Source organism: Podarcis raffonei, chromosome 1 (genome assembly GCF_027172205.1).
Source record: "Podarcis raffonei isolate rPodRaf1 chromosome 1, rPodRaf1.pri, whole genome shotgun sequence".
In the NCBI taxonomy this organism is placed as follows: domain Eukaryota; kingdom Metazoa; phylum Chordata; class Lepidosauria; order Squamata; family Lacertidae; genus Podarcis; species Podarcis raffonei.
In genome coordinates this window covers 3,069,835-3,096,944 of record NC_070602.1, presented here as the reverse complement: position 1 = coordinate 3,096,944, position 27,110 = coordinate 3,069,835, and the positions used below count along the sequence as shown (strand labels likewise).

General features: G+C 49.4%; 3 protein-coding genes and 2 long non-coding RNA genes across 6 annotated transcripts; 1 reads left to right on the top strand and 4 right to left on the bottom strand.

The window, feature by feature from the left end:
* The first annotated feature begins 67 nt into the window (after positions 1 to 67).
* Positions 68 to 1,273, top strand: LOC128411263 (40S ribosomal protein S29). The gene is made up of 3 exons (XM_053383487.1): positions 68 to 197; positions 730 to 829; positions 1,113 to 1,273. The coding sequence occupies exons 1-3, from the start codon at positions 136 to 138 to the stop codon at positions 1,119 to 1,121; spliced, it is 171 nt and encodes a 56-aa protein (XP_053239462.1). The 5' UTR covers positions 68 to 135; the 3' UTR covers positions 1,122 to 1,273.
* Positions 1,274 to 2,369: 1,096 nt separating this feature from the next.
* LOC128411181 (uncharacterized) lies at positions 2,370 to 4,191 on the bottom strand. Its single transcript, XR_008329719.1, has 2 exons — positions 3,448 to 4,191; positions 2,370 to 2,906 (listed from the first exon to the last, which is right to left on the bottom strand). It is a non-coding gene; the product is annotated as an uncharacterized LOC128411181 (long non-coding RNA).
* Positions 4,192 to 4,803: 612 nt separating this feature from the next.
* Positions 4,804 to 11,331, bottom strand: LOC128411086 (zinc finger protein 24-like). 2 transcript variants are annotated; one of them, XM_053383122.1, is made up of 4 exons: positions 11,164 to 11,328; positions 9,204 to 10,038; positions 6,773 to 6,899; positions 4,804 to 5,682 (listed from the first exon to the last, which is right to left on the bottom strand). In XM_053383122.1, the coding sequence occupies exons 2-4, from the start codon at positions 9,972 to 9,974 to the stop codon at positions 4,979 to 4,981; spliced, it is 1,602 nt and encodes a 533-aa protein (XP_053239097.1). In that variant the 5' UTR covers positions 9,975 to 10,038; positions 11,164 to 11,328; the 3' UTR covers positions 4,804 to 4,978. The 2 variants fall into 2 exon arrangements, with proteins under 2 accessions (XP_053239097.1, XP_053239174.1); XM_053383199.1 differs by lacking the exon at positions 6,773 to 6,899 and having other exon boundaries at positions 4,804 to 5,725; positions 11,164 to 11,331.
* Positions 7,528 to 9,197, bottom strand: LOC128411216 (uncharacterized). Its single transcript, XR_008329737.1, has 2 exons — positions 8,884 to 9,197; positions 7,528 to 8,000 (listed from the first exon to the last, which is right to left on the bottom strand). It is a non-coding gene; the product is annotated as an uncharacterized LOC128411216 (long non-coding RNA).
* A 3,428-nt stretch (positions 11,332 to 14,759) lies between the features above and the next one.
* LOC128402377 (40S ribosomal protein S29) lies at positions 14,760 to 15,978 on the bottom strand. Its single transcript, XM_053366433.1, has 3 exons — positions 15,848 to 15,978; positions 15,189 to 15,288; positions 14,760 to 14,920 (listed from the first exon to the last, which is right to left on the bottom strand). Exons 1-3 carry the CDS (start codon positions 15,907 to 15,909, stop codon positions 14,912 to 14,914), a joined length of 171 nt encoding a protein of 56 aa, XP_053222408.1. The 5' UTR covers positions 15,910 to 15,978; the 3' UTR covers positions 14,760 to 14,911.
* Between the last annotated feature and the right edge of the window lie 11,132 nt (positions 15,979 to 27,110).

Here is a 27,110-nt window from a genome sequence, read left to right as displayed (position 1 = left end):
TGGCTCGGCGCGCCGTGACGTCAGGGGAGGGGGCGGGGCCTGGGCCGGCGCGGGGCACCACGGGAGAGGCTCTTCCTCCGCCAGCGCGTGCGCAGTGGGGCGCGGCCTTTCCCTCCTCGCCCGGCGCCGAGCAAGATGGGGCACCAGCAGCTCTACTGGAGCCACCCGAGGAAGTTCGGCCAGGGATCCCGATCCTGGTGGGTGGGGGGCGGGGGGGAGGGAGGGAAGGAGCAACGCCGCCACGAGGCGCCTCAGGGAGGGAAAGAGAAGGAGGCCCCTCCTCCGGGGGGGGGGGAGAGAGGGCAGCCAAGCCCGGGGGGGGGCTGAGGGGAGGGGGTATAGGGGGGGTCCCTCCTGCCCCCCTGCTGACCCCCAGGCCTCTTCCTCCTCCCCCCAGCCGCGTGCGAGGGAGGGAGCCCCATCGCCATGAGGCGCCTCAGGGAGGGAAAGAGAGCAGGCCCCCCTCTTCTGGGGCTCTTTGATGGGAGGGGGAGTGGATAGCAGGGGCAGCCAAGCCCGGGGGGGCTGAGGGGGCGCTTCCTCCGAGGGGAGGGGGGCTGAGGGGCTCCTCCTCCAAGTGGGGGAGGGGGCGGTACAGGGAGTGGGGGCTCCCCCAGCTGACCCCCAGGCCTCTCTTTCTCTCCCTCGTGGGGCTGAGGGGGCGCTTCCTCCGAGGGGGGTCCCTCCTGCCCCCCTGCTGACCCCCAGGCCTCTTCCTTTCCCCCCCAGCCGCGTCTGCTCCAACCGCCACGGCCTGATCCGCAAGTACGGGCTCAACATGTGCCGCCAGTGCTTCCGCCAGTACGCCAAGGACATCGGCTTCATCAAGGTGAGATGGGAGGGGGGCAGGGAGGATGGGGGGCTCTGGGACGGGGCAGGGGGCGCTTCTCTAGGGAGAGAGGCCAGCGAGGGCCGCCAGCCCTGCTCCTTGCGCTTCCCTGAGCCTAAAAGGCGGGCAGAAGGGATGAGGAGCCTTGGCTCCTTCCCCAGAGGAGAAAAAGGGGCCTCTGGGTCCTGGCGGTCACAGGCCCAGAGGAAGAAGCCACGGTTTGGGGGAACTCCAAGAGAAAGTCACACTAAAGGTCTTCGCTCTTCTCTCTCCCACTTTTCAGCTGGATTAAACATCTGTCCACCTGCAGAGATGCAGAGATGGCCTGAAGAGGACGGCAAACATGGAAGCTGCTTCAGCCGGATGAGACCCTCTTGCCGCTCATAAGATGCTTTTGTGTACAGAAAAATAAAAAATAGGGACTTGTTTGCCCGGATTCTCAAACTCTGATGTGATGCTCGTGATTTGACATAGTTCTATAGTCAGAGCAAATAGCGCTTGGGAAGGAGGAGATGGCAGGGGTTGGATCCAGCACCCAAAAGGGGACTTGTCATCTTATCGCCCATATCCATGGTATGAGCAAGTATTATTCAAGAATCTCTACTTTGGGCCACTTAATTTTTAAAGCAAATGGGGTTTCTTTAAAAACTTAATTCATGGTTTGGTTTATGTTCTCTACAATTAAAACATTTGATTATCGGTCTCCATTCTTCACCTTTGAAATTGTTTTTAGGATACATAGCCTGACCAATTTCATGTTTTCCTTCTAGGAGCCACTTTTTAAAAATGGTTTCCTGTGATGGCATCCAATATTTTTCAAAAGTAAGCCTTCCACTAGATGCCCATTTATAATAAATAATAAGCATGCTCCCTTTTGCAGCAGACATAGTAAAATTAAAATGATACAGAAAAGATAGGAATAAACATACTTTGCGTATTTTTACATAGTGAAAAATGCAAAACCAGCTGAATTATGTCAACAACCATTTTCCAAATAAAATAAAAAAATTCCTTCCAGGGACCACCTAAGTTTCTTATTGGCATGGGCTTCCGTGAGCATGCACACTTCTTCAGATACACCTCTCTTCCAAATAATATACTCCCCCACATGTATAAAGTTCTTTCTATTATGACCCAACCCACACTCTTCATTACTTGTTTTGTATGCCATATGGGTTGTATCTTACAACTGCTTAAGCAGAGCAGGCCCCTGCTTTGGCAGCAGGACTTTACTGGGCTCTTTTGACAATGTTCCCAAGCTACATGGCTTAGCCATAGAGTATCTCATGGGTCCCATTAAACAAAATGGATTTGTAGAAAACATTCTCTGCAAGTGGAATATTCTTGGTTATGCTCCTGGCATCTACTGTTCAAAAAATGATCTTGTATAGAATGGCTCAAAAAAGTAGACTGCTTTTGGAAACCCACTTTAAGTTGGAATGAGCAGAAGCAAGTGAGATAGTCCAAATATGTGTTCATTTTGTAGATGTACACTGCAATAAAAGTAGATCTCACTTTAAAGAAATTGTTCTCTTTGTAATTTAGAATGAAAGTGTGTTTATTCTAGTTTATAGCTGGGAATATAGAAGAGGAAAAAACAACCTAATCAGTAAGAGTAAATACAGTGATAATTACATAGTTATATACAGATGTTACTAGGTAATAGGATCCTTATCTTTAAAACAGCATCAGACGCTCCTAGTTTACAAGTAAAAAAGGCTTGGAAACACAGCCTTAACTACTGATAAACAAAAAAGTTCATCCCTAAATTCATCTAAACCCAAATCAATATAAAAAAATGGAAGCCCTGCTGGATCTGACCGGGGGCCCCATCTAGTCCAGCATCCTGTTCTCGCAATGAGATTCCTCAGTGGGAAACCTGCAAGCAGCACCTGAGCACAACAGGTGCACAACATTCACTATCCCCACCTGTGGTATCCTCTTTCTGATCTAGTTTGCCCTTTGCTTCATTGTTCCGTCTTGGAAGCAAAAACTCCCTTTATTTCCTCGGGCTTGCCTCTTTCTGATGAGATGCTATCCGGTTTCCCCTCATTTCTGGTCTTCCCTTCACCACCTGCTGGAATAAAGAGAGAAACCCAGTCAGAGCCCAAGGGGGAAAGAAACAATCAGTTCACTGCTAAATTATGTGTGTTGGTGAGTTGTCTTTGCCTGAGCATTCCTGCCATCAAAAGGGGGCAATTTGCAGCGTTTCCCAAAAGATGCTCTTCTGGGCAGCAAGCTGTGGATCTGTCTATCTATCCTCTTGCCCTTGGATTATCCTTTAAAAGGATTGCTCCCATGGAAGAGGAGTGTTTTCCTAGCTCTTGTACCCAGTGACTCACCAGACTCCTTTAACTAGCCTGTGCATGCGTCTCAGGGTGCCATGGGTCATGGACATAGCCAGGAGGGGGCAGAGGGGGTAGCTGCCCCCCATCAAGTAAATAAAATACTTAACTGACCAATTGCGTCGCAGATAACTTGGTTTTTAAAATTCCTGGCTACGTCCATGTCAGCAGCCTATTTTGGGTGTATCATAATGGAGGATTCAGTAACCCCTCCGCAGAAGCCTGACCATTCTCAGATCATCAGAGGATCCAAATGCACATTGAAAGAGCTACCTGAAAATTTCTCTCCATCGTCCAGGCCACAGACAATTGCAACTTCTTCCAGGCATGAGAGCTGGTCAAGTTTGGGGAATTTGAAGTCCTTCTTTGGAGAAAACAAATACGTAAACCAGTCATTTCAACTAATTCCCATTAAAATAAAATGGTCAGTGGTTCCATTCCTGGTTCATTTACTTGGGCTTTGTTGGTGCCTTTGCTCCAGAGATGGGATCACTCAGTTTGTGCTGGACCAATGAAAATGCCCCTTCTGGAGAAGAATCAGCTGTTTTGTAGGAGGCAACCCACAGTCCACCTAGTGACTTAAGGTTCTAGATCTAATCCATCACCCTCTTGAGCTCTGGCCCCCCCAGCTGCCCCCTGGGAAGTTCATTCCCATCAGAGAGTGCAATGGGACTTTTCTTCCTGCCCCCACCCCAAAAACTGGCTGGGGTGGTGGTAGGGAGGAGAGATCATCCCATCAGGCAAACAGAAATGCTACTGGAGTGAGCGATCTTAGTTATGCTGAATACATCCCATAGAAATTAATGGACCTACCGTACTTAAGTCCATTAATTTCAATGGGATGGATACTCTGAGAATCAATTGGTTGGACACAAAAATAAATAACTAAATAAATGCACAACCTTCTGCCTCTCCAAGCAACCTTAGGAGATCCCTGTCAACAGAATGCTCAACTTCACATCCAGAAAGCTGCCTGGTAGAGTCAGATACTAGTTCAGTGTCATCTCCCCCGCGATTTCAGAGCCCTCCCTGGAGATGCCATTGGGGACTGAACTTGGCTCCTTCTACATGCCAAGTACATGCTTTCTCACTGAGCGAAGGCCCTTTCTCTGCCTAACTGATGAAAACATTGAATTTGCTCCACTACAATTGCACTGACCGCTGGCTTTGCCTGTTGCTCTGTTCATGTTATTGGTGTCATTCTCTCTCCTTAGCTCAACATGAAAGGGACATGTTTAAACTATAAGCTGCCTTGGCTGAGATTTTGAGGAAAGGCAGTATTAAAAAAGAAGAAGAAAAAGCAAGGGGAGTTTTTGAAGAAGGAATGCAACTGAAATTATTTTGTGTTTACATTTGTCTCCTACTTTTTTTCACATAACATACAATACAGTCCACAATCTTGCCTTGGGCTCAGAGCAAGGCCTCACTTCATAGGGAGCCTGTGCAACCGGATGTCTTCATGCAAAAGGCAACAGCACTCTTGCCAGGGTCGTTCCCAAGCGCTCAGCATCTGTGAGCAAATGATGGGGAGCAGCCAGCGCACTCACAGTAGTGCCCCCCTCACCCCACGGTATCTTACACCTCATCAATGCACCCAGAACAGGGAGCAGTTACAAAAAGTCCTCTGGGATTCGTGGAATCAGAATTGTAGGAGGGGACCCTTAGGGTCATCCAGCCCAACCCGCTGCAACACAGGAATTTCTGTGTCCTTTCTGAAATATTCCTCTGAAAAGTGTCGCTGCACGATCCAGTCTCTTAAGCGGTTTCCTCCTGTGTGCACACAATTTACACCCACTTTGCGCTTTCAGCTCGTGCTGAAACCCTCCCGGCTTCTTCCGTCCCCCTGGTGGATTTTGTGGTGCTTATTCAAGTTGGCCCTCTGGATGAAGCTCTTCCCGCATTCCGCGCACTCGTACGGCTTCTCCCCGGTGTGGATCCTCTGGTGCCGACTGAGGTTGGAGTTGCTGCCGAACCTCCTACCGCAGACGGGGCACTTGTGAGGCTTCTCTCCCGTGTGGATCCTCTGGTGACGGTACAGGACCGAGCTGGACCTGAACGTCTTCCCACAAGACGAGCATTCGTAGGGCTTCTCCCCCGTGTGGGTCCTCTGGTGGATGATGAGCTTGGAGCCGGAAAGGAAGAACTTCCCGCAGACCTGGCATTTGTGGGCTTTGGCTCCCGCTCGGCGGCTCTTGAGCACGCTGGAACCCGGGCTGAAGCTTTTCCCGTAAGCTCGGCAGGTATTCCGCTTCTTCCCTGTCTCCACTCCTGCCTGGACGGTGGTCACAATGAGGGCTGTGTAATCTCCCCCATAAGGTACAGATGCGTCTCCATCCCCTCCGGGGTCGGTCCTCAGCTGGCCCTCAGGCCTCTCCGGACTGGTGTCAGCATTTTCCTGGAAGCGGCACTGGGGAACCACCTCTTCCGCTTTCCACAGGGACACCCCTGCTCGGCCCGAATCTTCCGCTGTGAACGTCTCCCTCTCGTGTGCGGCCATCCATTCTTTGCCTGCGTAAGAAATGAGAGAATCCCAAATGACTCTTTCCCTGCGCTAGAGAAAAGAAACAAGAGTTTTAAAGCAGGGGAAATATAGGGTGGAGATTCAGAACGTTAGGGGGAGGCAGTGTGGTGTAATGGTTAGCGTGATGGGGCAAAGGACCTGGGAGACCGGGGTTCAAATTTTCCACCCCACTGGGCCATGAAGCTCACTGGGTGATATTGGACCAGTCATTCACTCTCAGCCTAACCCAGCTCACATGGTTGTTGGGATTAAATGGGGGAGAAGATAACAGCATATGCCACTTTGAGCTCCTTGGGGGAGAGTGATATACAAATTTAATAAGCAAACCAACAATAACATGACCCATTCAGTAGGGGGAACAGCATTAGCAAGCTCACAGAAAAGAGTTGAGAGAGGCCCAAGCAATCTTTAGGTTTTTTTACCTAAATAACTGCTGGATGTTTGGTTTAATGACGTTTGCCACAGTACACCTGAGGTATGTACCATCCTGCAATTAAGTTACCCCCCCCCCCAGTTACTCAGAGCAGGGCTTCAAGTATGGCTGCTCCTGTTCTGCGGAGCAGCTTTCCTGCAGAGATACGACAGGCACCAACTATCTGCACATTCCTGAAACAATTGAAGATATATTTGTTCCTACAGGCTTTCCCAGTGAATGAATGAATGAATCTCTGCAAGAACGCCTCCTTCTTTGTATTGGGCTTGCTTTGTTTTAAATAAGATCTGTTTGCAGTTTTGAAGGCAGCCCTGTTTAGGGAAGCTTTTAATGTTTGATGCATTACGGTATTTTAATATTTTGGTGGAAGCCGCCCAGAGTGGCTGGGGAAGCCCAGCCAGATGGGCGGGGTATAAATAAATTTATTATTATTATTATTATTATTATTATTATTATTATTATTATTATTCCAGCAATTAATGCATTGGTGAGGATAACAATGGGAGCCACCAGAGAGAAATACAAATTGCATCGAGAGAGTGATTTTTCAGGGCACTGTCCCCGCCTCCCACCCTTAGAAACCCCAAAGGGCCTGGATATTCTAATGGCAAGAGCATCTCCGGAGCAAGGCACCCCCCTCTTACCCAACTTGCTGGCTTCCTGGTCCTCCTCCTCCTGCTTTGCTTCAGCGCACAGGGCCCCCTCCTGCTCCCCACCAGCAGGAGCAGTTTCTCCCTCGGAGAAATTCACAGCCACCACCTCAAAGGCCACCTGAAAGAGCAGCAAGGAAGCCTTTCAGAACAGGGACCCCCTGGACCCCGAGGCCCACTTCGCTATGCCAGTCTCGACCTAGCAGCCCCATGGCCACGTTGGGGGCTCAGACGCAGGCTGCCTGTCTCCATCTCTGACTGTCGCCCACCCACAGCAACTGGCCCCCAGCCGGAGGGGAGCTCCAGCAGGACAGAGCGAAGGCGCTCCTGGAGGCTTTCTGCCTGGGGCAACTGGCCAGGTGGAGGCCACAGAGGGAAGAGAAGGACCTTCAGTGGGTGCATCTTCTAGCTAATGCAGAGGCCTCTCTGGGCAACAGGTTGGCAACCCCCGTGAATCTATAGGAGATTCAATGGGGTGATGGGTTTCTCCAGCCTGCTCTGTGGGTGCGACTGAGAGAGATGCACTTGGGCAGAGAGAGGGAGGAGTGTGCGAGAGAGACAGAGGTACAATATGAGTGTTTGTGAGAGAGGCTAATACTTGTTAGCGGTCTTCACGTGCTGCATGTGTTTGTGTCCGAAATCAATTTTGTGTGATGCCCACGGTCAGGACCAGCAAAACCTGGGTGACTTTGCATGGCAAGTGTAAGATTGTGGGTGAGAGAAGGAGCAACGACTATATTTTTTCTTAATTTTGCATTATGCCACACCACGCTCCCCGTGGAAGCCCACAGCACTTTCTCAACATTCAAAATGTGCCCACCAGTCCCAAAAAGGTTGGCGACCAGGGCTGATCGTAAAGGCAGGGTGGTGTAGTGGTCAGAGTGTCAGACTATGACCTCAGTGACCGGGGTTCAAATCCCCACTCAGCCCGGAAGCTCCCTGGGTGACCTTGAGGGGCCAGCCCCTGCGTCTCAGCCTGATCTGCCTCGCAAGGGGGTTGGTGTGGGGATTAATGAGGAGCAGAGCCATATACGCTGCCTGGAACTCCTTGGAGGAAAAGGCGCAATAATTATTTACAGAGGGCCTTCTCGGTAGTGGCACCCACCCTGTGGAACGCCCTCCCATCGGGTGTCAAGGAGATGAGTAACTATATAACCTTTAGAAGAAAATCTGAAGGCAGCCCTGCATTGGGAAGTTTTTGGTGTTTGATGTTTTATTATGTCTTTATATATGTTTGAAGGGAAGCAGGTGGCGCTGTGGGTTAAACCACAGAGCCTAGGACTTGCCGATCAGAAGGTCAGCAGTTCGAATCTCCGTGACGGGGTGAGCTCCCGTTGCTCGGTCCCTGCTCCTGCCCACCTAGCAGTTCGAAAGCACGTCAAAGTGCAAGTAGATAAGAAACCAGAGGCCTTTCTCTTGGGCATGGTCGGCCAGTTGGTGTCAAAAAAGGACAGAACTTTCTTTATGTATGCTACAACAGCAGCAAGAATACTTATTGCAAAGTACTGGAAGACGCAAGATTTACCCACTCTGGAAGAATGGCAGATGAAGATGATTGACTGCATGGGACTGGCAGAAATGACTGGCAGAATCCGTGACCAGGGAGAAGAGTCGGCGGAAGAAGATTGGAAGAAATTCAAGGACTATCTACAGAAATATTGTAAAATTAAGGAATGTTGAATGGTGTCGGATAGAAATCAAGGGGTTTTTAGCTGTAATGCTTTGAGATAAGGATTTGCTGAATAAATAATTTGAATTGGAATACAAGAAGGGGAGGTATGAGGAGGTCAGGGAAATATGTCATTGAAAACTAAGTATTGTGAATTTCATGTGTTTTTAAACTTTTTTGCTTTTTTCTCTTTGTTTGTATAAAAATTGGAAATTTTAATAAATATCTTTAAAAAAAAAAAAGATAAATAGGTACCGCTCCAGTGGGAAGGTAAACGGCGTTTCCGTGCGCTGCTCTGGTTCGCCAGAAGCGGCTTAGTCATGCTGGCCACATGACCCGGAAACGGTACACTGGCTCCCTCGGCCAATAAAGCGAGATGAGCGCCGCAACCCCAGAGTCGGTCACGACTGGACCTAATGGTCAGGGGTCCCTTTACCTTTATATATGTTTGAAGCCACCCAGAGAGACTGGGGCAAGCCAGTCAGATAGGCAGGATATAAATAATAAAATTATCATTATCGTTATTAACCAGTAAGGCTTTCCTACCTATATTGGAAGGAAGGGAAAATAGGAATGCAATGCAAACTTGAGCAGCTAGATTTTGGGTGTCCTGTTATTTAGTCTGTGGGGCAACTGTGAGGGTCAGGCCAGGCCAGGCTGTGGGCACAGCTGTACCCAAAAACTAGACCTGGAGGGTGCGCTTTCTGGACCCAGATCCTTAAGTCCCACCGCAGAGGAACTTTGCGGAGAAATCACCTGGCTTCCGTCTCCTTCGGCCCCTTGCTGCCTGAGCAGAAAGTCCTCCGCTAGGGCCACTGCCTGGGAGCAGGTCTCGGGGCCCCGTTCCCTCACCCAGCCCTGGATATCGGGTGGCAGGACGGTCAGGAACTGCTCCAGGATCAGGAGCTCCAGGATCTGCTCCTTGGAGTGCCTCTCGACGGCCAGCCACTGGTGGCACAGCTCCTGGAGTCGCCCATGGACGGCCCGGGGCCCCTTGGCCTCCCCATAGCCGAAGCGCCGGAAGTGCTGCCGCCGCCTCTCCCGGCTGAGGGCATCTCTGTGCAAGAGGGCCGCCTTCACCTTCCCGTAGTCCTCCCGGTCTCTGTCCTCCAGCAAGCCAAAGGCCAACGCGGCTTCTCCTCGGAGGGCCGGCAAGAGCCGCGCCACCCACTCCTCCCGGGGCCAGCGGCAGGCGGCAGCCACTTGCTCAAAAGAGGCCAGAAAGGCCTTTGTGTCGCCCCACAGCGTGGGCTCCTCAGGCTGGGCTTCTGGGCCCTGGTAAGGGGGCTCCCCCGTCCTCAGAAAGTCCTGCCACTGGGATTCCCACTGGTGGGAGAAGCCCTCTTCCGGCTCCTCTTTCACCGGCTGCGGAGCTGCTTTCTGAGGGGATCTCATTGATTCCGGGGGCTGCCTTCTGTCCTCCATCTTGGGTTTGCAGTCTACAGCATCCTGATCCTGGTCTCTTCCTGCCCCCTCCAGTGCCTCCTCTGGGGCGCATCCTGTTGCAGCGTCTTCCTCCATCTTCATCTTCGCCAGTAACTCCAGCAGCTCAGGAATAAACGACAGCAATCTGGACAGCTGCACTGAGCTCCTGTCAAGGAAGAGGAAAGGCAGAATTGGAACAAAGGAGATGTCAGCCTCCAGAAGACTCTTTGCCTTTTATTTCTATACTGGACATACAGCAAATAACATGGACATTGTGCCTGTTTTAGTGGGTTTCCAAAAGATTTTTTAAAAACCCACCCTATTTATTCTGTAAATGCAGCCAGAACTACAGTCTCTTTTCTGCTGTTGGAGCACCCAGAGTGAATTCGAAAGTAAACCATTTCCCAAACCCAGATTCATCATCTTGCAATCGTCAAGTTCAGGGGGGGCCGAGGATCAAAGAGGAGAAAAGGAGGTGAGAATGGAAGTGGTCAGATAGGCCTCCTGTGGATGAAAGGTGAAGAAACCTTCCAGCTCAAATCCCTCAAAATCTTGGCTATGGCAGAATAAGATGAGATCATGAAGAAGAGGCTCACCACAGCAACCAGCTGTTGCCTCTCCAGCTGAGGACTGGAAGGGCAGATGGACGCTCCCACTAGAGTTCTGGGCATGTGTCTCCCGGGAAGAAAGGGCTCTGATCCAGGGAGGGTGCAGAGCTACCTCTGCTTTGCCTGGCATGGAGGGCGAGTCCTTCTGAGAGCGTGCAAAGCTGCTTTCTGCCGAGTAAAGTCAATGGTCTCCCACCTGGCCTGCATGGGTCAGGGCCCCCCCCAACCTGCCCCTCTCCAAGGAGATGCCTCTCTAAACACACCCACCCTCTGCCCTGGCCTTATTTAATCGACTTACAGTTCTTTACCGCCCCATATCCATCGGTCTTAGGGTGGTTCACAAGATAAAATCACAGTATAAAAACATAAAATGCATAATAAAAATAGAAACAAGAACCCAATAACCCTCCCTCCGCTTGTATTTCCATAGCCAGGGCTACCTAGATACAGAAACAACCCGTCTCTGCCCCCTCCCTTCCCACCCCAATGGGTTCCCAAGGGCCTAGATCCCTCCCCTATCGTTGCAAAGCGCCCCCTCCCCAGACAAATTCACTGATGCTGCACAGCTGGCATCTTACATGGGGGGGGGGAGTGTTGCAAGAAGGGCTGAATGGTGGGGGTCTTGCAAGGACCTGGCCACCCTCTGCCCCCCCCCTCTTTGCAATGCATCTCCTGCATCTCACCTCTGCACGTGCCCCCCCTTCCTCCCCGGTCCGCCTCTTTCTCTGCTGCTGCGCTATTTAGTAGCAAACCTTCCCCAGCGACGGCTTCGCATAGAGATAGGAAAAGGTTAGAGTCACCGCAGGATTCACTGTGTGTATTTCTTTTCGTCTGGGGCTGAACTTCCGCGCTCGCTTCCTTCCTTCGCCCCGGAACGGAAGTGAAATCTTCCCGTGGAGAAGAATGGAGAGATCGGAGACGTCTCCACGGCTGCTCTTTGTGAATGAATGAATGAATGAATGAATGAATCTTTATTTGCGTCAGCCAGCGGCCATAGCAATAAAACAATAGGATATGCAAAGAATAGAAATTTAAAAGTCAGTTATATAAAATGCATTTTAGGGTTTTGAATCAGTAGTCAAAAAGTGCATTTTATTCTGATTGCCCCAGCTGAAAACCTTGCAGAGTCCTCTTTGGCCTGCGAGGGATTTTCCCCCTGCTCTCAACCCTTTGCTCTGATCTCCTGCTCTTTCCTATTCTGATGCTGTTTATTGCTTCTATTATCTTAACAATTCTTTCCTCTTAAAATTTATTGGCGTGCAACTTTGGGAGACAGCAGGGCATTTAAATGATCCACATAATTTATTGCCTTGCGCCCAACAGCAAAGGCAATGTAGGATTATTGAGCTGTGATTCCTGCATTGCAGGGGGCTGGACTAGATGACTCTCTGGGGTCCCAACTCTACGGACATTAATCATGCTCAAAATGGGGCCCGTGGAAATGAAATGAATGGGTGGCTTAATTGGGTATCACCCAGTAATTTTTAGCACGGCTGCTATTGCACAGTATCACATCCACACAGAAACAAGAGGCAGGAGCTCATGAGCGTGAGTTGCTGAATCAGGAGCCAGGAGAGATTTGCTGCTGTTCCGGTCCTGCTTGTGGGCTTCTTTCTTTCTGTTGGAGTGTCTGACTACTGTCAGAAGAGAATGGATCCAGAAGCCAGACTTCTCTGCTCTTCTCTCCTGCCTGATCATGGGCTAGTCCTGCACATGTCTGCAGCTGTTTAAGCAACCTCCCGTGGCATATTCCATTAATGGCTCTTGGGAAGGCCCTGGATGCTATATTGACTTGATGCTCTGCCTTTAAATCCAGCTCTGGTCCCAGTGAGAGGAGGGTGCAAGGATGGCTTGGAGCTGATAAAGGCCTTTATTTCTAGGTGGTTCATAAAGTTGGCACAGGGAGCTATTTTTACCTGGCCAGACACAAACTGAAGATGTTACGAGAGGATGTGAATGGAGTACTATTTTCAGAAGCTGAATTTAAAAGTGTTGGATATCAGAGAAAGCGCTTAGGAGACTGAAGTGCCCCACCCCCAGCAGCAAACCATCATTTACCTATTTATTTATTTATTGCATTCATATCTCTCCTTTTCCTCCAAGAAGCTCTAGGCAGCGTGCATGGTTCTCTCTCCTATTAATTCTGCACAACAACTCTGCGAGGTAGGGTAAGCTAAGAGAAAGCAGTGACCGGCCCCTGAGATCACCTAGTGAAGTTCATAGCTGAGTGGGGGATTTGAACCCTGGTCTCCCAAGTCCCAGCCTGACTCTCCAACCATTATGCCATACTGGCTCTCAAAAGCACCCCAAAGATCCCAGGGCAGTTCACAAAAGCAAAACACCTAATCAAACAGAAACAAACCAATTACCTCCCTCCCACAGATTTAGCAGGAACATAGAAAGCTGTCTTATACTGAATCAGATAATTCAGGTTTTCAACCTTTTTGAGTCCACGGCTCCCTTGACCTACTCCATTCATTCTTCGGCATTCCAGTGGGGCTCAGGAACCCTGTTAGGTCACCCCATTGCCTCACCCTTTTTTGAACACCCTTTTTTGAACACCCTCCTCTGGGCAACCGCAGCTTCTGCACTGGTCTTTGAGCTGCCCCCCCCCCGCTCCAAAGAGTGGCACTTCCTCACACTGCCCCACAGGGGCCTGGGAAGCACCCCCTGGCCAGCCCCAGAGGCACCATGCGCCTGCGGAGCTTGTAACCAGGGCTGCTGCAACACACTGCCATGCAAACCTTCGGGAGGCGGAGATGCAAGAGGGCATCAGAGGAGGGAGGGAAGGAAAGAGGGACAGAGGCCAGGGTTGCCCACAGCACCCCTGACCATCCTTCAAGGCACCCCAGGGTGCCATGGCACACAGGTTGAAAACCACTGAAATAATTGATCTCTCTAGCGCAGAAAGCAGCTCTCCAGTTTCCGGCAGGGTACTCCCTCAGCCTACTCGGAGGCCAGGACTTGAACCCAGGACCTCCAGCTTCACCCCTTCAACATGTGGATTTCTGGGGAAGACTCCCACCGATCTGTGGTGAGATTGCCCTGTGAGGTCCTCCAGCGCAGTCTGGTATGACATTCAGACTTAGAATTGAAGTGGTTCAACTGGCGTTTCATTGCCTGTTTTACAGTTGCTTTACCCATTCATTTTAGCACCTGCAAAACGTATTTTCCTCGTTACTGACTCCCCCCAAGCTTGCATTAGAGAAAATGGCTTCCTAGCTGTCTTGAGCTCCAGCAGGTCTCATCGCTGCAACTCCAGAGCTTAAAAATTCTAGATGTACATACATAGAATAGCGGGTATAATCTCTCTCTCTCCTGCCATCTACTGGCTGTTGCATAGATCACCTTATCAAGATTCAAACTTATGTCTGGAGGTTATAAACCAGCTGGGCCTATAATTCTAGCTCCTTCGCAGGCTGAGGCTGCTAGATGCCTTGAGCACTGTGGGTCTATGGTCAACTGGCATGCATGCTCAGGCTACCCTTTGGGAACTGAGGGGTACAAGGTTGAAAAAGGAAGGATGAAATCATGCCAGTCAAGAAACTTTGCCACACAAAATGGCAGTCCCATGTGGGGAATGTTATCTATAGTGAAACTGCAAGTGGTTCCAACCTCTCTTGATGTAAAAACACACACAACAAACCCCTTTAGATCGTACAACAAATCTGCTTTGTAAAATTGGCAGCAATTATTTTTTAAAATAGAAATAAAATATAAAGCACAAAAGATGGGAGCGTGAAGCTGATTAGGAAGACGACAACTTCCAGCCCTGCCTGAAGAAAACAGGACCTTTGAAACGTATGCCCTGCACCCAACCTGACATTCAATAAACTTGCTGAGGTGACACCCGTGCTGCATTGCAACTCTCCTGCTGAAGAACCCAAGAGGAAGTGAGGGCCAAGGAGGGCCGGAGGCACCATGCTTCTGAAGTCCATTTGCTGGAAACAGCAGGAAGGTCCTGCTTAAAGGATTCCCATAGGTGCCTGGTTGGCCACTGCGAGGAAAGGGATGCTGCCACTAGCCTGAACCAGCTGCAGGACTCTTTTATGTTGTTATGAGAAGCAACCGGGTACAAAAGAAAGAGTCAGGAAACGGAGGAGTCTCTCTGTAACTAAGACTCCTCTTCAGTTAGGCCCCTAACTCATACCATGGATATGACCAGGCAGATGACAAGTACCCTTTTGGGTGCTGGATCCAACCCCTGCCATCTCCTCCTTCCCAAGCGCTATTTGCTCTGACTACAGAACTATGTCAAATCACGAGCATCACATCAGAGTTTGAGAATCCGGGCAAACAAGTCCCTATTTTTTATTTTTCTGTACACAAAAGCATCTTATGAGCGGCAAGAGGGTCTCATCCGGCTGAAGCAGCTTCCATGTTTGCCGTCCTCTTCAGGCCATCTCTGCATCTCTGCAGGTGGACAGATGTTTAATCCAGCTGAAAAGTGGGAGAGAGAAGAGCGAAGACCTTTAGTGTGACTTTCTCTTGGAGTTCCCCCAAACCATGGCTTCTTCCTCTGGGCCTGTGACCGCCAGGACCCAGAGGCCCCTTTTTCTACTCTGGGGAAGGAGCACAGGCTCCTCGCCCCTTCTGCCTGCCTTTTAGGCTCAGGGCTGGCGGTCCTCGCTGGCCTCTCTCCCTAGAGAAGCGCCCCCTGCCCCGTCCCAGAGCCCCCCCCATCCTCCCTGCCCCCCTCCCAACTCACCTTGATGAAGCCGATGTCCTTGGCGTACTGGCGGAAGCACTGGCGGCACATGTTGAGGCCGTACTTGCGGATCAGGCCGTGGCGGTTGGAGCACACGCGGCTGGGGGGAGAGGAAGAGGCCTGGGGGTCAGCTGGAGGGCGGGAGGGACGGGGACCCCTCTTTCCCTCCCCCCCCTCGGAGGAAGCGCCCCCTCAGCCCCCCTCCCACGAGGGAGAGAAAGAGAGGCCTGGGGGTCAGCTGGGGGAGCCCCCACTCCCTGTACCGCCCCCTCCCCCACTTGGAGGAGGAGCCCCTCAGCCCCCCTCCCCTCGGAGGAAGCGCCCCCTCAGCCCCCCCGGGCTTGGCTGCCCCTGCTATCCACTCCCCCTCCCATCAAAGAGCCCCAGAAGAGGGGGGCCTGCTCTCTTTCCCTCCCTGAGGCGCCTCATGGCGATGGGGCTCCCTCCCTCGCACGCGGCTGGGGGGAGGAGGAAGAGGCCTGGGGGTCAGCAGGGGGGCAGGAGGGACCCCCCCTATACCCCCTCCCCTCAGCCCCCCCCCGGGCTTGGCTGCCCTCTCTCCCCCCCCCCCGGAGGAGGGGCCTCCTTCTCTTTCCCTCCCTGAGGCGCCTCGTGGCGGCGTTGCTCCTTCCCTCCCTCCCCCCCCGCCCCCCACCCACCAGGATCGGGATCCCTGGCCGAACTTCCTCGGGTGGCTCCAGTAGAGCTGCTGGTGCCCCATCTTGCTCGGCGCCGGGCGAGGAGGGAAAGGCCGCGCCCCACTGCGCACGCGCTGGCGGAGGAAGAGCCTCTCCCGTGGTGCCCCGCGCCGGCCCAGGCCCCGCCCCCTCCCCTGACGTCACGGCGCGCCGAGCCAAGAGCCTCTCTTCCCCCTCCCCCTGACGCCGCGCCCCCGCCCGCCCGAGCTCCGCCCCCTCCCCTGACGTCACGCCGCGCCGAGCCAAGAGCCTGTTTCGCCGCTCTCCTCTCTAGCCGGGCGCGGTGGCGCGTGCCTGTAATCCAGCTACTCCTGGAGGCTGAGTCTGGCGGATCGCTTGAGCTCAGGAGTTCGGGGCTGCTGTGGGCTATGCCGATCGGGTGTCCGCACTAAGTTCGGCATCAATATGGCGAGCCCCGGGGAGCCGAGGCCCGCCAGGTTGCCCAAGGAGGGGTGAACCGGCCCAGGTCGGAGACGGAGCAGGTCAAAACTCCCGTGCCGATCAGTAGTGGGACCGCGCCTGTGAATAGCCGCTGCAGCCTTACCTGGGCAACACAGCGAAACCCAGACTCTTTTGCTGATGGATTCAGTGCAATTCATAATCATATTAATAGGGGCAATTCGGAGAGAGAGAGAGGGGCGCTGCAGCCTGGCCGGGCAACACAGCGAAACCCAGACTCTTTTGCTAATTAGAGAATAATATTATTAATAATAATAAGGGTAAGGGGGAGAGAGAGAGAGAGGCGCTGCAGCCTGGCCGGGGCAACACAGCCAAACCCAGGCTCTTTGGCTGATGGATTTAATGTGATAAAATAATATTAATAATAAGGGCAATCGGGAGAGAGAGGGGGGCGCTGCAGCCTGGCCGGGCAACACAGCCAAACCCAGACTCTTTTGCTGAATTCAGTACTGTACAAAATAATAATAATAATAATGATAAAGCATTGCAGCCTCACCTGGGGAACACAGACTCTTTTTCTGAATTTAATGCAATAAAATAATAATAATAATAAAGCATTGCTCTATTAAGGGAAATTCGGAGAGAGGCGCTGCAGAAAGAAATGCATTTATTCCATCAGGGGCAAATGAATAGATTCCATCAAGGGAACTCGCCCCCCGCCTTTGCCCCCCGGATCAGACAGAGGGTCCCTGGCCGCTTGCAGGAATCGCTCAGCCCGCAGGAGAAGCGACGGGCCCCGTAGACACGGCGATGGCGGGGAGGGAGCGGGCTGGGGACTGGGGGCCGGGAAAGGGAGTTGGGCGGCGGCTGGCCAGCCCCTTCTCCCCCTCTGGGCTGCATTTCTGCAAAGAACTTCTCCACTGGCCGGACTGAGCCCAATGGGCTCCTGCGCTGCGCGACCGCCTCCTCCTGGCCAGAGCGAGGAAGTGCCGCTCGGGCCGCGCGCATTTCCCCAGGCGGCCAGCAGGGGTCAGCGCAGCAGCGCACACGGACTGGTGGGAAGAAAGATGCTTTTAGGATCTTTTAGCTGCGGAAACAGATAAGCCCTTCCAGAAGTGGAATCCCAGGGTAAATGAGCAAGCTCAACTTTATTTAAAAATGGAGGAAAGTGTGATCCCCCACAATGTACAGTATATTCCAATTCCCAGACACAGGCCATTGAAGCTGTCCCTAAACTGGTTTCCAGATGTTGGGGACTACAAGTCCCATCACCCCTGATCATTACCCTTGCAGGCCCTGGTCTTTGTGGTGCAGCCTGGAGTCCCTTGGGGCCTCCAGAGACTGCTGGGATTTTGTGGGAGCGATTTAAGGTATGGTTACCAGATTTTTGTCAGTGAATCCAGGGACAATTTTTTTTTTAAAGCTGAGTAGCAACAGGGAGTCAGTAGTGGGGATGGTGAGGCAAAAGACCCTGGGCCCAAGCACACAGGCATATTGTATAAAGGTGCAAAGCCCTTCTTTCGCACCCTGTGAAACATAAATGCGAAACAAATGCACTGGCGCTCTGGAGGCACAAAAGCTGCACATGGACTGGCAGAATCGCTCTTGCTCTAGTCTACTGAATGCCAATCTGCCAGGCGGACGGCGCTTTCAGGATGATTATGCATTACTAGAGGAAAAGCTGACAGACATCGTTGTGGGTTGGTCTCTTTTTAATGAGTGCGAGGTACAAGCACAAGAGAGGCTGAAGAAAAGGATGCAGTTAAGGAACCTGGCTGGTATGCACAAAGTATAGCCAGTGCTTTTTGCTAGAATAAGAGGTGCTGGTTCTCACCATGAAGTTGTTACAGTAAGTGCTGCACTTTTTTAACAACAACAACAACAAAAAGTTGGTGCTGGTACTGCATATTTGTAACCTGAAGCGTATGTAACCCGAGGTACCACTGTATTCCAAACAGTGCCAGATTTAAGTACAGTGGTACCTCAGGTGAAATATACTCAGAGTCGCAAAGTGATTTCATGCTCTTTATTCAGCTCATAGTGGTGAGGAGGAATGAATGAAGGTCCCCTCAAAGTATCTGCTTTATATACATTATTTACACAATGGGCTGCACATGATTGGCTAATTCCGGAATTCTACTGTAAGCCAATCAGGTTGTGGATTCACTTCTATCTGGAGCATGATTGGGTAGTTCCTGCCAACCAATCATACTGCTGCATTGTTCTAGGACCAATCAGACTGCTGCATTCTGAATCCTATTGTTCTAGGACCAATCAGACTGCTGCCTTTTGGATCCTATTGTTCTAGGACCAATCAGACTGCTGCAGTTTGGATCCTATTCAACTCAGTACATAACACCAGGTTACAGACGCTTCAGGTTATAGATGCTTCAGGTTACAGACTCCCCTAACCCAGAAATAGTACCTCGGGTTAAGAACTTTGCTTTCGGATGAGAAGAGAAATCACGCGGCGGCAGCAGCTGGAGGCTCTTGTGCTTGGGTCTTGCTAGAGTGGGTTTCAGCCACTATGAAAACAGGATGCTGAATTAGCCATTGGCCTGATCCTGCGGGCTCTTCTTATGATTAGGAGGTCCATAGTCACTGAAAAAATGAGTTATGTGGAGGCATTTAACAGAAGAAAGAGAAAGACCATCGCATTGTAGATTTGGGACCCCAGGGAATGGTCCCCTATTCCAGCCCCTCGCAATGGCTTCATCCAGGTGTTTGGGGAGACAGTAACAAGGGAATGAGGCATAGCTGTCAACTTTTCCCTTTTCTTGCGAGGAATCCTATTTGGAATAAGGGAATTTCCCTTAAAAAATGGGAGATGTTGACAGCTCTGGAATGAGGTCGGAATCTTTGGAGGGAACAGGAGACCTCGGAATAACTGGGGGTGGGGAAATGGAGCAGCCAAGGCCATAGCATGGATCCGACCTTCTAAAATCCCTTTGTTGTTGTTTAGTCGTTTAGTCGTGTCTGACTCTTCGTGACCCCCTGGACCAGAGCACGCCAGGCACTCCTGTCTTCCACTGCCTCCCGCAGTTTGGTCAGACTCATGTTTGTAACTTCGAGAACACTGTCCCACCATCTCGTCCTCTGTCGTCCCCTTCTCCTTGTGCCCTCCATCTTTCCCAACATCAGGATCTTTTCCAGGGAGTCTTCTCTTCTCCTGAGGTGGCCAAAGTACTGGAGCCTCAGCTTCAGGATCTGTCCTTCCGGTGAGCACTCAGGGCTGATTTCCTTCAGAATGGAGAGGTTTGATCTTCTTGCAGTCCATGGGACTCTCAAGAGTCTCCTCCAGCACCAAAAGCATCAATTCTTTGGCGATCAGCCTTCTTTATGGTCCAGCTCTCACTTCCATACATCACTACTGGGGAAACCATAGCTTTAACTATACAGACCTTTGTTGGTAAGGTGATGTCCCTTACCTGGTCCCATTTGCCCCCACCCCCTGATCAATAAAACCTAGGAGTAGTTCTGGGAGGTGCAAACATCCGCCCCCCCCCCGGCAGCATCTTAAACACTGCTTGGCCCTGGGATCTCGCACGCTCTGCGCTTTTGCGAATCGCTTTCAACAGCCGAATCAATATTCCGTGCAGGGTAGTACAAACAGTGGGCTAATGGTCAAATCACTATTTTAATTTAAAACAGAGGAAAAGGAGACATCTATTATCCGTGGCAATAAATATTCTGCAGCCGCTGCGTGCTGGGTTAATAATCCCACGGACGCATATGTTGAACTGAAATTAAATGAGATCAAGTGAAGAGGGAGAGTTTTTAGCTTTGATCCTTGTGCCTGATTTCCGAAGGCAGGTGGCAGACTTGTCACGCAGATGAGGATGCTTTTCGGTATCAGCATTTGAGCGGGGGGGGGTGGAGCGCTTAAAAGGGGGGCTTAAAAGGCCAAGGCCTTTGGCCAAGGCACAGTCTGATCTCCTCCTTCGGTAAGAACTCTAGCCCAATGGTTGCCATTAATTTGATTCTGAATTGATTTTAGAATGAATTGATTTTAGAATGTATTTCAATTAATTGATTGTGATTTTATGTAAACTGTGTTACTTTTACTGTTGTTAGCTGCTCTGAGCCCGGCTTCTGCTGGGGAGGGCGGGATATAAATAATTTATTATTATTATTATTATTATTATTATTATTATTATTATTATTATTAAGTATATGGATGCTGCCCTTCTTTGGGGCTGCAAATGGGCAGCTTCGGGTTCAGTTAAGGGAGCCATCATGATCAAGGCTCTGGAGCAACTCTCCTAGGAGGAAAGGATTCAAGGTTTGGGGCTTTGTAGTTTAGGGAATCAAAGAACTTTAGTGTTGGAAGGGACCCCGAGGGTCATCTAGTCCAACCCCTTGCAATGCAACAATCTCAGCTGAAGCTTCCATGACAGATGGTGGGTGATGGAGGACATGGTCGAGGGACGCACATTAAATAAAAAGAAAGTACTTTTTTCCACGTAGCTCAAAGTTAACCTGTGGAACTCTCTCCCACAAGAGGGAGTGATGGCCAGCAACTTGGATGCCTTCAAAAGACCTTCATGGAGGTCTGGGCTCCTGAAGGCTAATAAATAATAATAATAATAGTAATAATAATAATAATAATAATAATAATAATAATAATAATAATATAAATAAATAAATAAATAAATAAATAAATAAATAATATTTATTTATACCCTGCCCTCCCCGGCCAGAGGGTGGCTTGTTTCCTGACTATCAAGATTCCTGATAATGTTTGCTGATTGCCTTATTCTTTTGAAATTCCTGAGTTCTGGCATCCAGACCTCCCAATTTACAGGGTTTGAAGGATTTTGCAAGTGAAAAGAACTATTGGGAAAGGTTTTCCCACGATACTTTCTTCTACTGCAGAGAAAATATTTGGGGTCTTTTAAGAGGGCCAAGATGGCTTTGGGAATCGCTTTGTGAACTAAAATAAAGTGTCTTTTTTCTCAGGGAATATTTCCTAATTTTTGAAGGGTGAAAGATTGGTTTTCTGGAGCGTGTGTCCATTATATGTGCACCATAACATTTGTGTAACACCATGCCTCATCCGTCTATGTTCTTTTTCAGTTTCCTTTCCCTCTGATTTCGATATTTCGTTCTGCGATCAGGCCTCCACCAAGCCACTCTTACGATTCCAGGAGGCGTGTATTATGAGCAGGAGGACTGGCAGAAGGTGCTAAATTCAATCCTTGGCACCTGAAGTTAAAAGTATCATAAGTGTGGGAATGTTCAGGGAGGCAGGAGAGGATATATTGTTTATTAATATCCTTCCTAACTTGCGCTAGCAAGTTCTATAACTTAGCAGAGTTTACATTCCCCCTCTAAACGCACAGCTTCAAAAAAAGAAAGGGTCCCCGGATTCATTGAAAAAAATCTGGTAACCAAACCTTCCTGCCCTTCGGCATAAGGTTTCAGGCAGGATCCAGCAATACAATCCTAACTTGGGTAAAAACAGGTAAAAAGGGATAATATAAGATCTAAACAGAACCCCAGCCATTGATCTGATCACTGTATTTTGGACTGGTGGACGTTTCTTTCTTTTTTAAAAATAGTTTTAATTGAGAATTTTAACATAACATATTATTAAAAAAATAAATCTTCTTTTCATCCCCGCCCCCATTTTCCCCCTCCCCCCTCCACCAAAAGGACTGGTGGACGTTTCTGAATTGCCTCCAAGGGCAGCCCCATGTAGAGCGCATTGTAGTAGTCCAGTCTGGAGTTTTGCCAGAGCCTGAAATGTGAACCCAGTTTTGCGGTGCTGGAAGCAGGTTCTTTGAATCCAGCTTCTCCTGGATTGTCCAAAAGGCCTGCCTTCGCCCCACCCTCCCCCAAAATGTGTTGCCTTGTTGTGCTTGGATAACAAACTGAGATAGTAGAATTGGAAAGTCCCCGGTTTGCTGCGGCTTTGCAGCCGGGTAACGCCTTTTGGCAAAAATGTTTTTTTTTGTTTTGCTTTTGGGTTGTCACCAGACATCAACGAGTCTTTAGTTCTCACGGGTTGTTTGAAAGGGTGTATTCATCCCCGACAACATTTATTTATGGCAGGCAAGAAAACCTACTTAAATCGCATCATTTCCATAACTGAATATTTATGGCAGCAGCGACTGGTTGCCGCTCCTTGATTAAACTGAAAACCCTTCACTCACTTTATATAAATGTTTACTTGTCGGGGACTAAAAATTGTCTTTAAACAAACTTGAAATCAAATTACGGTAGGATTTATTTTTTTTAATGGGGTGGAGGGCGTGTTTCCAAAAGGGACTGGTGGAAAAGAGCGAGCTCGATTATGTGTGTGCGAACTGGCCACTGAGCTGCAAATTATTTTCGTCACGCCGACTGAATAGAGCCTCCGTATCCAAGCGCAGTCTACATCCGAATGGCATGGGTCAGGTGAGCTGCGCTGCTTCTGGGCTTCTGGACACAAATAGGCTGGGAGCCTCAATGGCACCCCTATGGAGGCTTCACCTGGGGTAAAAAACCTGGCTAGCCCCCCCCCCCCGTAGCTACGGCCCTGGGTGAAGCAAGGCAATGGGCCTATAGAAAGCACTATTCAGAATAGCGGTTTGCACAACCCACTAAGTCAGGGGTCAGCAAACTTTTTCAGTAGGGGGCCGGTCCACTGTCCCTCAGACCTTGTGGGGGGGCGGACTATTTTTTGGGAAAATATATATATGAAGGAATTTCTATGCCCCACAAATAATCCAGCATCAGAACAGTGTAATTTGTACATTTACATTTGTAGGCCTTTGAGAAATATGTGGAATAGAAAAAGGTAACCAAGGACTGTTAATGACAGAGAAACTATAGAGTGCTGATGACAAACATAATTTATTCTAAATATTATTTCAGATTCCATCCTTTCCTTTCCTCTCTTCTATTTTCTGTTGCATCTGTCTTCTTTCTCCCTGCCAGCTGGTACCCATCGCATTTTCTTGTAATAAAATAATCAAATTAAAACACAATGAAGCCACAATTAAAATGACACTTGGAACCCATCAAACAATACAGTGGTACCTTGGTTCTCAAACGCCTTGGTTCTCAAACACCAAAACCCTGGAAGTAAGTGTTCTGATTTTTTAACGTTTTTCGGAAGCCGAACATCCGATGCGGCTGTTGGCTATTGTTTCTGGGGCACTTACACCAATCAGAAGCTGTGCCTTGGTTTTTGAACATTTCGGAAGTCAAACGGACTTCTGGAACAGATTAAGTTTGGCGCTTTTGTTTTTGGTATTTATTTTGCATTTTTGTTTTTGAGGCTTCTTCGGTTAATTTGTATTTGTGACTGTGTGGAACCCAGTTCAGCTACTGATTGATTGATTGAGTGACTGCAGAAATGGATAAAAGCCCCCCATCCAAACAATTACAGAAAGGTAGCCGTGTTGGTCTGCCATAGTCAAAAAAAAATTTTTTTCCCCTTCCAGTAGCACCTTAAAGACCAACTAAGTTAGTTCTTGGTATGAGCTTTCGTGTGCATGCTGTGTATCTGAAGAAGTGTGCATGCACACGAAAGCTCATCCAAATAATGACAATGACTGTCATCAGTGCAGGCCAATTCTGGATCCACACGTCCTTCCACAGTGGGGACATTGGTTTCTGCGTGGGAGTTGATCATGGTGAGGGTTTGCCAAGCGTGCCTTCCTCCTAGCACGTTTCTCCCTTGCGTCCTGAGTTCGAGTGTCTTCAAAGCCCATGACACCTTTGGTAAAGGCTGTTCTCCAACTGGAGCGCTCGCAGGCCAGTGTTTCCCAGTTCTCAGTGTTTATACTACTTTTTTTAAAGATTTGCCTTGAGACAGTCTTTAAACCTCTTTTGTTGACCACCAGCATTACGCTTTCCATTTTTAGGTTTGCAATAGAGTAGTTGCATTGGAAGACGAGAATCAGGCATCCGCACAACATGACCAGTCCAACAAAGCTGATGTTGAAGAATCATTGCTTCAGCACTGGTGATCTTTGCTTCTTTCAGTACACTGGTATTAGTTCACCTGTCTTCCCAAGTGATGTGAACATCACCCCAGAGTGTCTGGGGAAACCCAGCCAGATGGGCGGGGTACAAATAATAAAAGAGTCCCATGGACTGCAAGAAGAACAAACCTCTCCATTCTGAAGGAAATCAGCCCTGAGTGCTCACTGGAAGATCCTGAAGCTGAGGCTCCAAGACTTTGGCCACCTCATGAGAAGAGAAGACTCCCTGGAAAAGACCCTGATGTTGGGAAAGATGGAGGGCACCAGGAGAAGGGGACAGCAGAGGACGAGATGGTTGGACAGTGTTCTCGAAGTGACCAGCATGAGTTTGACCAAACTGGGGGAGGCAGTGGAAGACAGGAGTGCCTGGCGTGCTCTGGTCCAGGGGGTCACGAAGAGGCGGACACGACTAAACGACTAAACAACAACAACATTACTATTACACCTCTGATCTTCTTCCAGTGACTTCTTGTGACTGGGAACCAGAGCTGGAGAAGATGTTGCTGCTGTCCTCAGGTTCTGCTTGGGGGCTTCTCATCGGGGCCCCTGGGTGGCCACCATGAGGGTAGGGTACAGGGCTAGATAGGCTCTTTGGCCTCATTCCACAAGGCACTGCTTGGGTTCTTATGGGGGAAAGACGTCTCCATCATGGATCGCGTGTTACGGGCTGGCTTTGAGCTCCCGCAGCTCCAGAGTCAAGTGGGGTATGACTGATGCTTGTCTGAGCTGATTAGGAAGGCTCGTCTGACAGAACATTTGTTGGTTTAATTGCCTGCAGGAAGATTAGTCTGACTCTGAAGGAGACATTTGGGGCTTCCAGGCTTATTGACTTGAAATATTGTTATTTGCTTGTTTTCGCTCACAAATCTCATTTGGAAGAGATTTAGGTATCCTCCCCTGAGCTTAATCTCCAGGTCACAGGTGGGCAACTCCTTGTCTGCATCCAGTTGGGTGAAGTGATGGAGGAAGCTTTCAGAGGACTAAATCAGGAAAGATCAAAACCAGGCTTTCCCAACCTGGTGCCTTCTAGTTGTTTTGGTCCAGAGGCTGATCTAAATCTTTAGAGTGCTGGGTTTTGAGGACTGCTGGTAGAAAGCGACGCACACATCAATTCTTGCAGTTCACACATCTATAAGGTACTGATCTGTTATCAATAATTATGTTCCAAATTATCGTGTTCTAAATAATAGTTGCAAAATTGCAATCTGAATGCAGCTGCAATATATTGATTAGCGTTCAGAAAACCAGGAAGATATATCACCCTTATTGTGAACATTGGCTGCCCCTAATACAGCCCGTAAGGCTTGAAGTTGCACGAAGTCTTCCTGGGATCAGATGGTCCTTTCTGAAGAATCAAGGAGGGACCACGAACTGCAACACAAGAAACACAGCCATCCTGGCTAGAAGCCACTGGAAGTCTTGTCTCCTATGAATTTGTACAACCGTGGCTACAAGTAGCCCAGGCATCATCACACTCAGAAAGTACATACCATATTTTTGGCTCTATAAGACTCACTTTTTCCCTCCTAAAAAGTAAGGGGAAATGTGTGTGTGTCTTATGGAGCAAATGCAGGCTGCGCAGCTGTCCCAGAAGCCAGAACAGCAAGAGGGATTGCTGCTTTCACTGCACAGCTATCCCTCTTGCTCTTCTAGCTTCTGAGATTCAGAATTTTTTTTTCTTGTTTTCCTTCAAAAACTAGGTGCATCTTGTGGTCTGGTGCGTCTTATAGAGCGAAAAATACGGTATGTCGAGATGCTGAAAACTCTGCATTACAGATTCCTGCAGAGTCTCCAGTCTTCTAGATTATCAACAGATGCATCTTTCCCTTTTTTAAAAAAGAACACTTGGCAAATGCATTCATCACCATCATGATTTTACACACTGCCATTGGTGAAGCAGCTGGATGCTGTGAGGAAGGTTTCAGGGAAATGGTTCAGGTTCGAAAGGAGGAGCTGAAATCTGCCTCTGTTGCTCCACTCTAAAGTGCTTTGTATTTTTCTTAGAATCCTAGAATTGCAGATTTGGAAGGGATCCCGGTGGTCATGTGGTCCAACCCCCTGCAGTTCAGGAATCTCAGCTAAAGCTTCCATGACAGACGGCCATCCAGCCTCTGCTTTAAAAGCTTTAAGGGCAGAGGACCAGCAGTGAAAGCCAAATTTGATTACTTTTTTAAAAAAAGAACTACCACGAAGAAGAAAAGCCTGCTGGAATCAAATAGTCTTTATTAACGAATGAAAACCAGCGAGGAAAGAGGCCATTTGTCATATGGCAGGATTTTTTTTTAGACACCCCATATATGATTTAAAAATAAATAAATAAATGGCCTACGATGCTCATAAGTGCATGTTGCAATTTCCTGTATGTAGAAGAGCAGAGCAAGAGATTCCAGTTAACTGTTAATATTTCTAATGGCATTAATAGCGAATGTTTCAGAGGGGGAGGAAGGGAGAAGCCATATTTCAGGATTATAAAGAACCAGAAAGTTGTTAGATTCCTGGGCTGGTTACAGATATCCTCTATTATGCGTACGGTTTCCTGGGCCAAGGCGGCGAGGACACAACTTTCATCTGCAATGAGCCAATTTCTCCTTCATCGTGGTGACATGCCGGTTTGAAAGCGAGATCCTGTACCGTTACGAGCCTCCTTCCCTCCTTCCCATCCTTGGCATTAACTTCCTTGATCCATAATTTATGTATTAGCGGTCGGATTGTCATTTCTGACGGAAAGTTGAATAAAGTGGAACAGATTAGATCACAGCCCGTACCTGTTGGGTTGAGCACAGTGCGCTGCCGAGGACTGCCAGCCGATGGAGGAATTTTCCGAGGAAATAGGTAATCACTTGCTTTTCAAC

Bases quoted from the DNA above. Each gene is read 5' to 3' on its own strand.
- LOC128411263 (XM_053383487.1), top strand. From the start codon at position 136: ATGGGGCACCAGCAGCTCTACTGGAGCCACCCGAGGAAGTTCGGCCAG. The intron at 198-729 runs GTGGGTGGGGGG...TTTCCCCCCCAG, and splicing joins GGCCAGGGATCCCGATCCTG to CCGCGTCTGCTCCAACCGCC.
- LOC128411086 (XM_053383122.1), bottom strand. From the start codon at position 9,974: ATGAAGATGGAGGAAGACGCTGCAACAGGATGCGCCCCAGAGGAGGCA. The intron at 6,900-9,203 runs GTGATTTCTCCG...CTGCTCTTTCAG, and splicing joins CCGAAGGAGACGGAAGCCAG to GTGGCCTTTGAGGTGGTGGC. The intron at 5,683-6,772 runs GTAAGAGGGGGG...TTTCTTACGCAG, and splicing joins CCAGGAAGCCAGCAAGTTGG to GCAAAGAATGGATGGCCGCA.
- LOC128402377 (XM_053366433.1), bottom strand. From the start codon at position 15,909: ATGGGGCACCAGCAGCTCTACTGGAGCCACCCGAGGAAGTTCGGCCAG. The intron at 15,289-15,847 runs GTGGGTGGGGGG...CTCTCCCCCCAG, and splicing joins GGCCAGGGATCCCGATCCTG to CCGCGTGTGCTCCAACCGCC.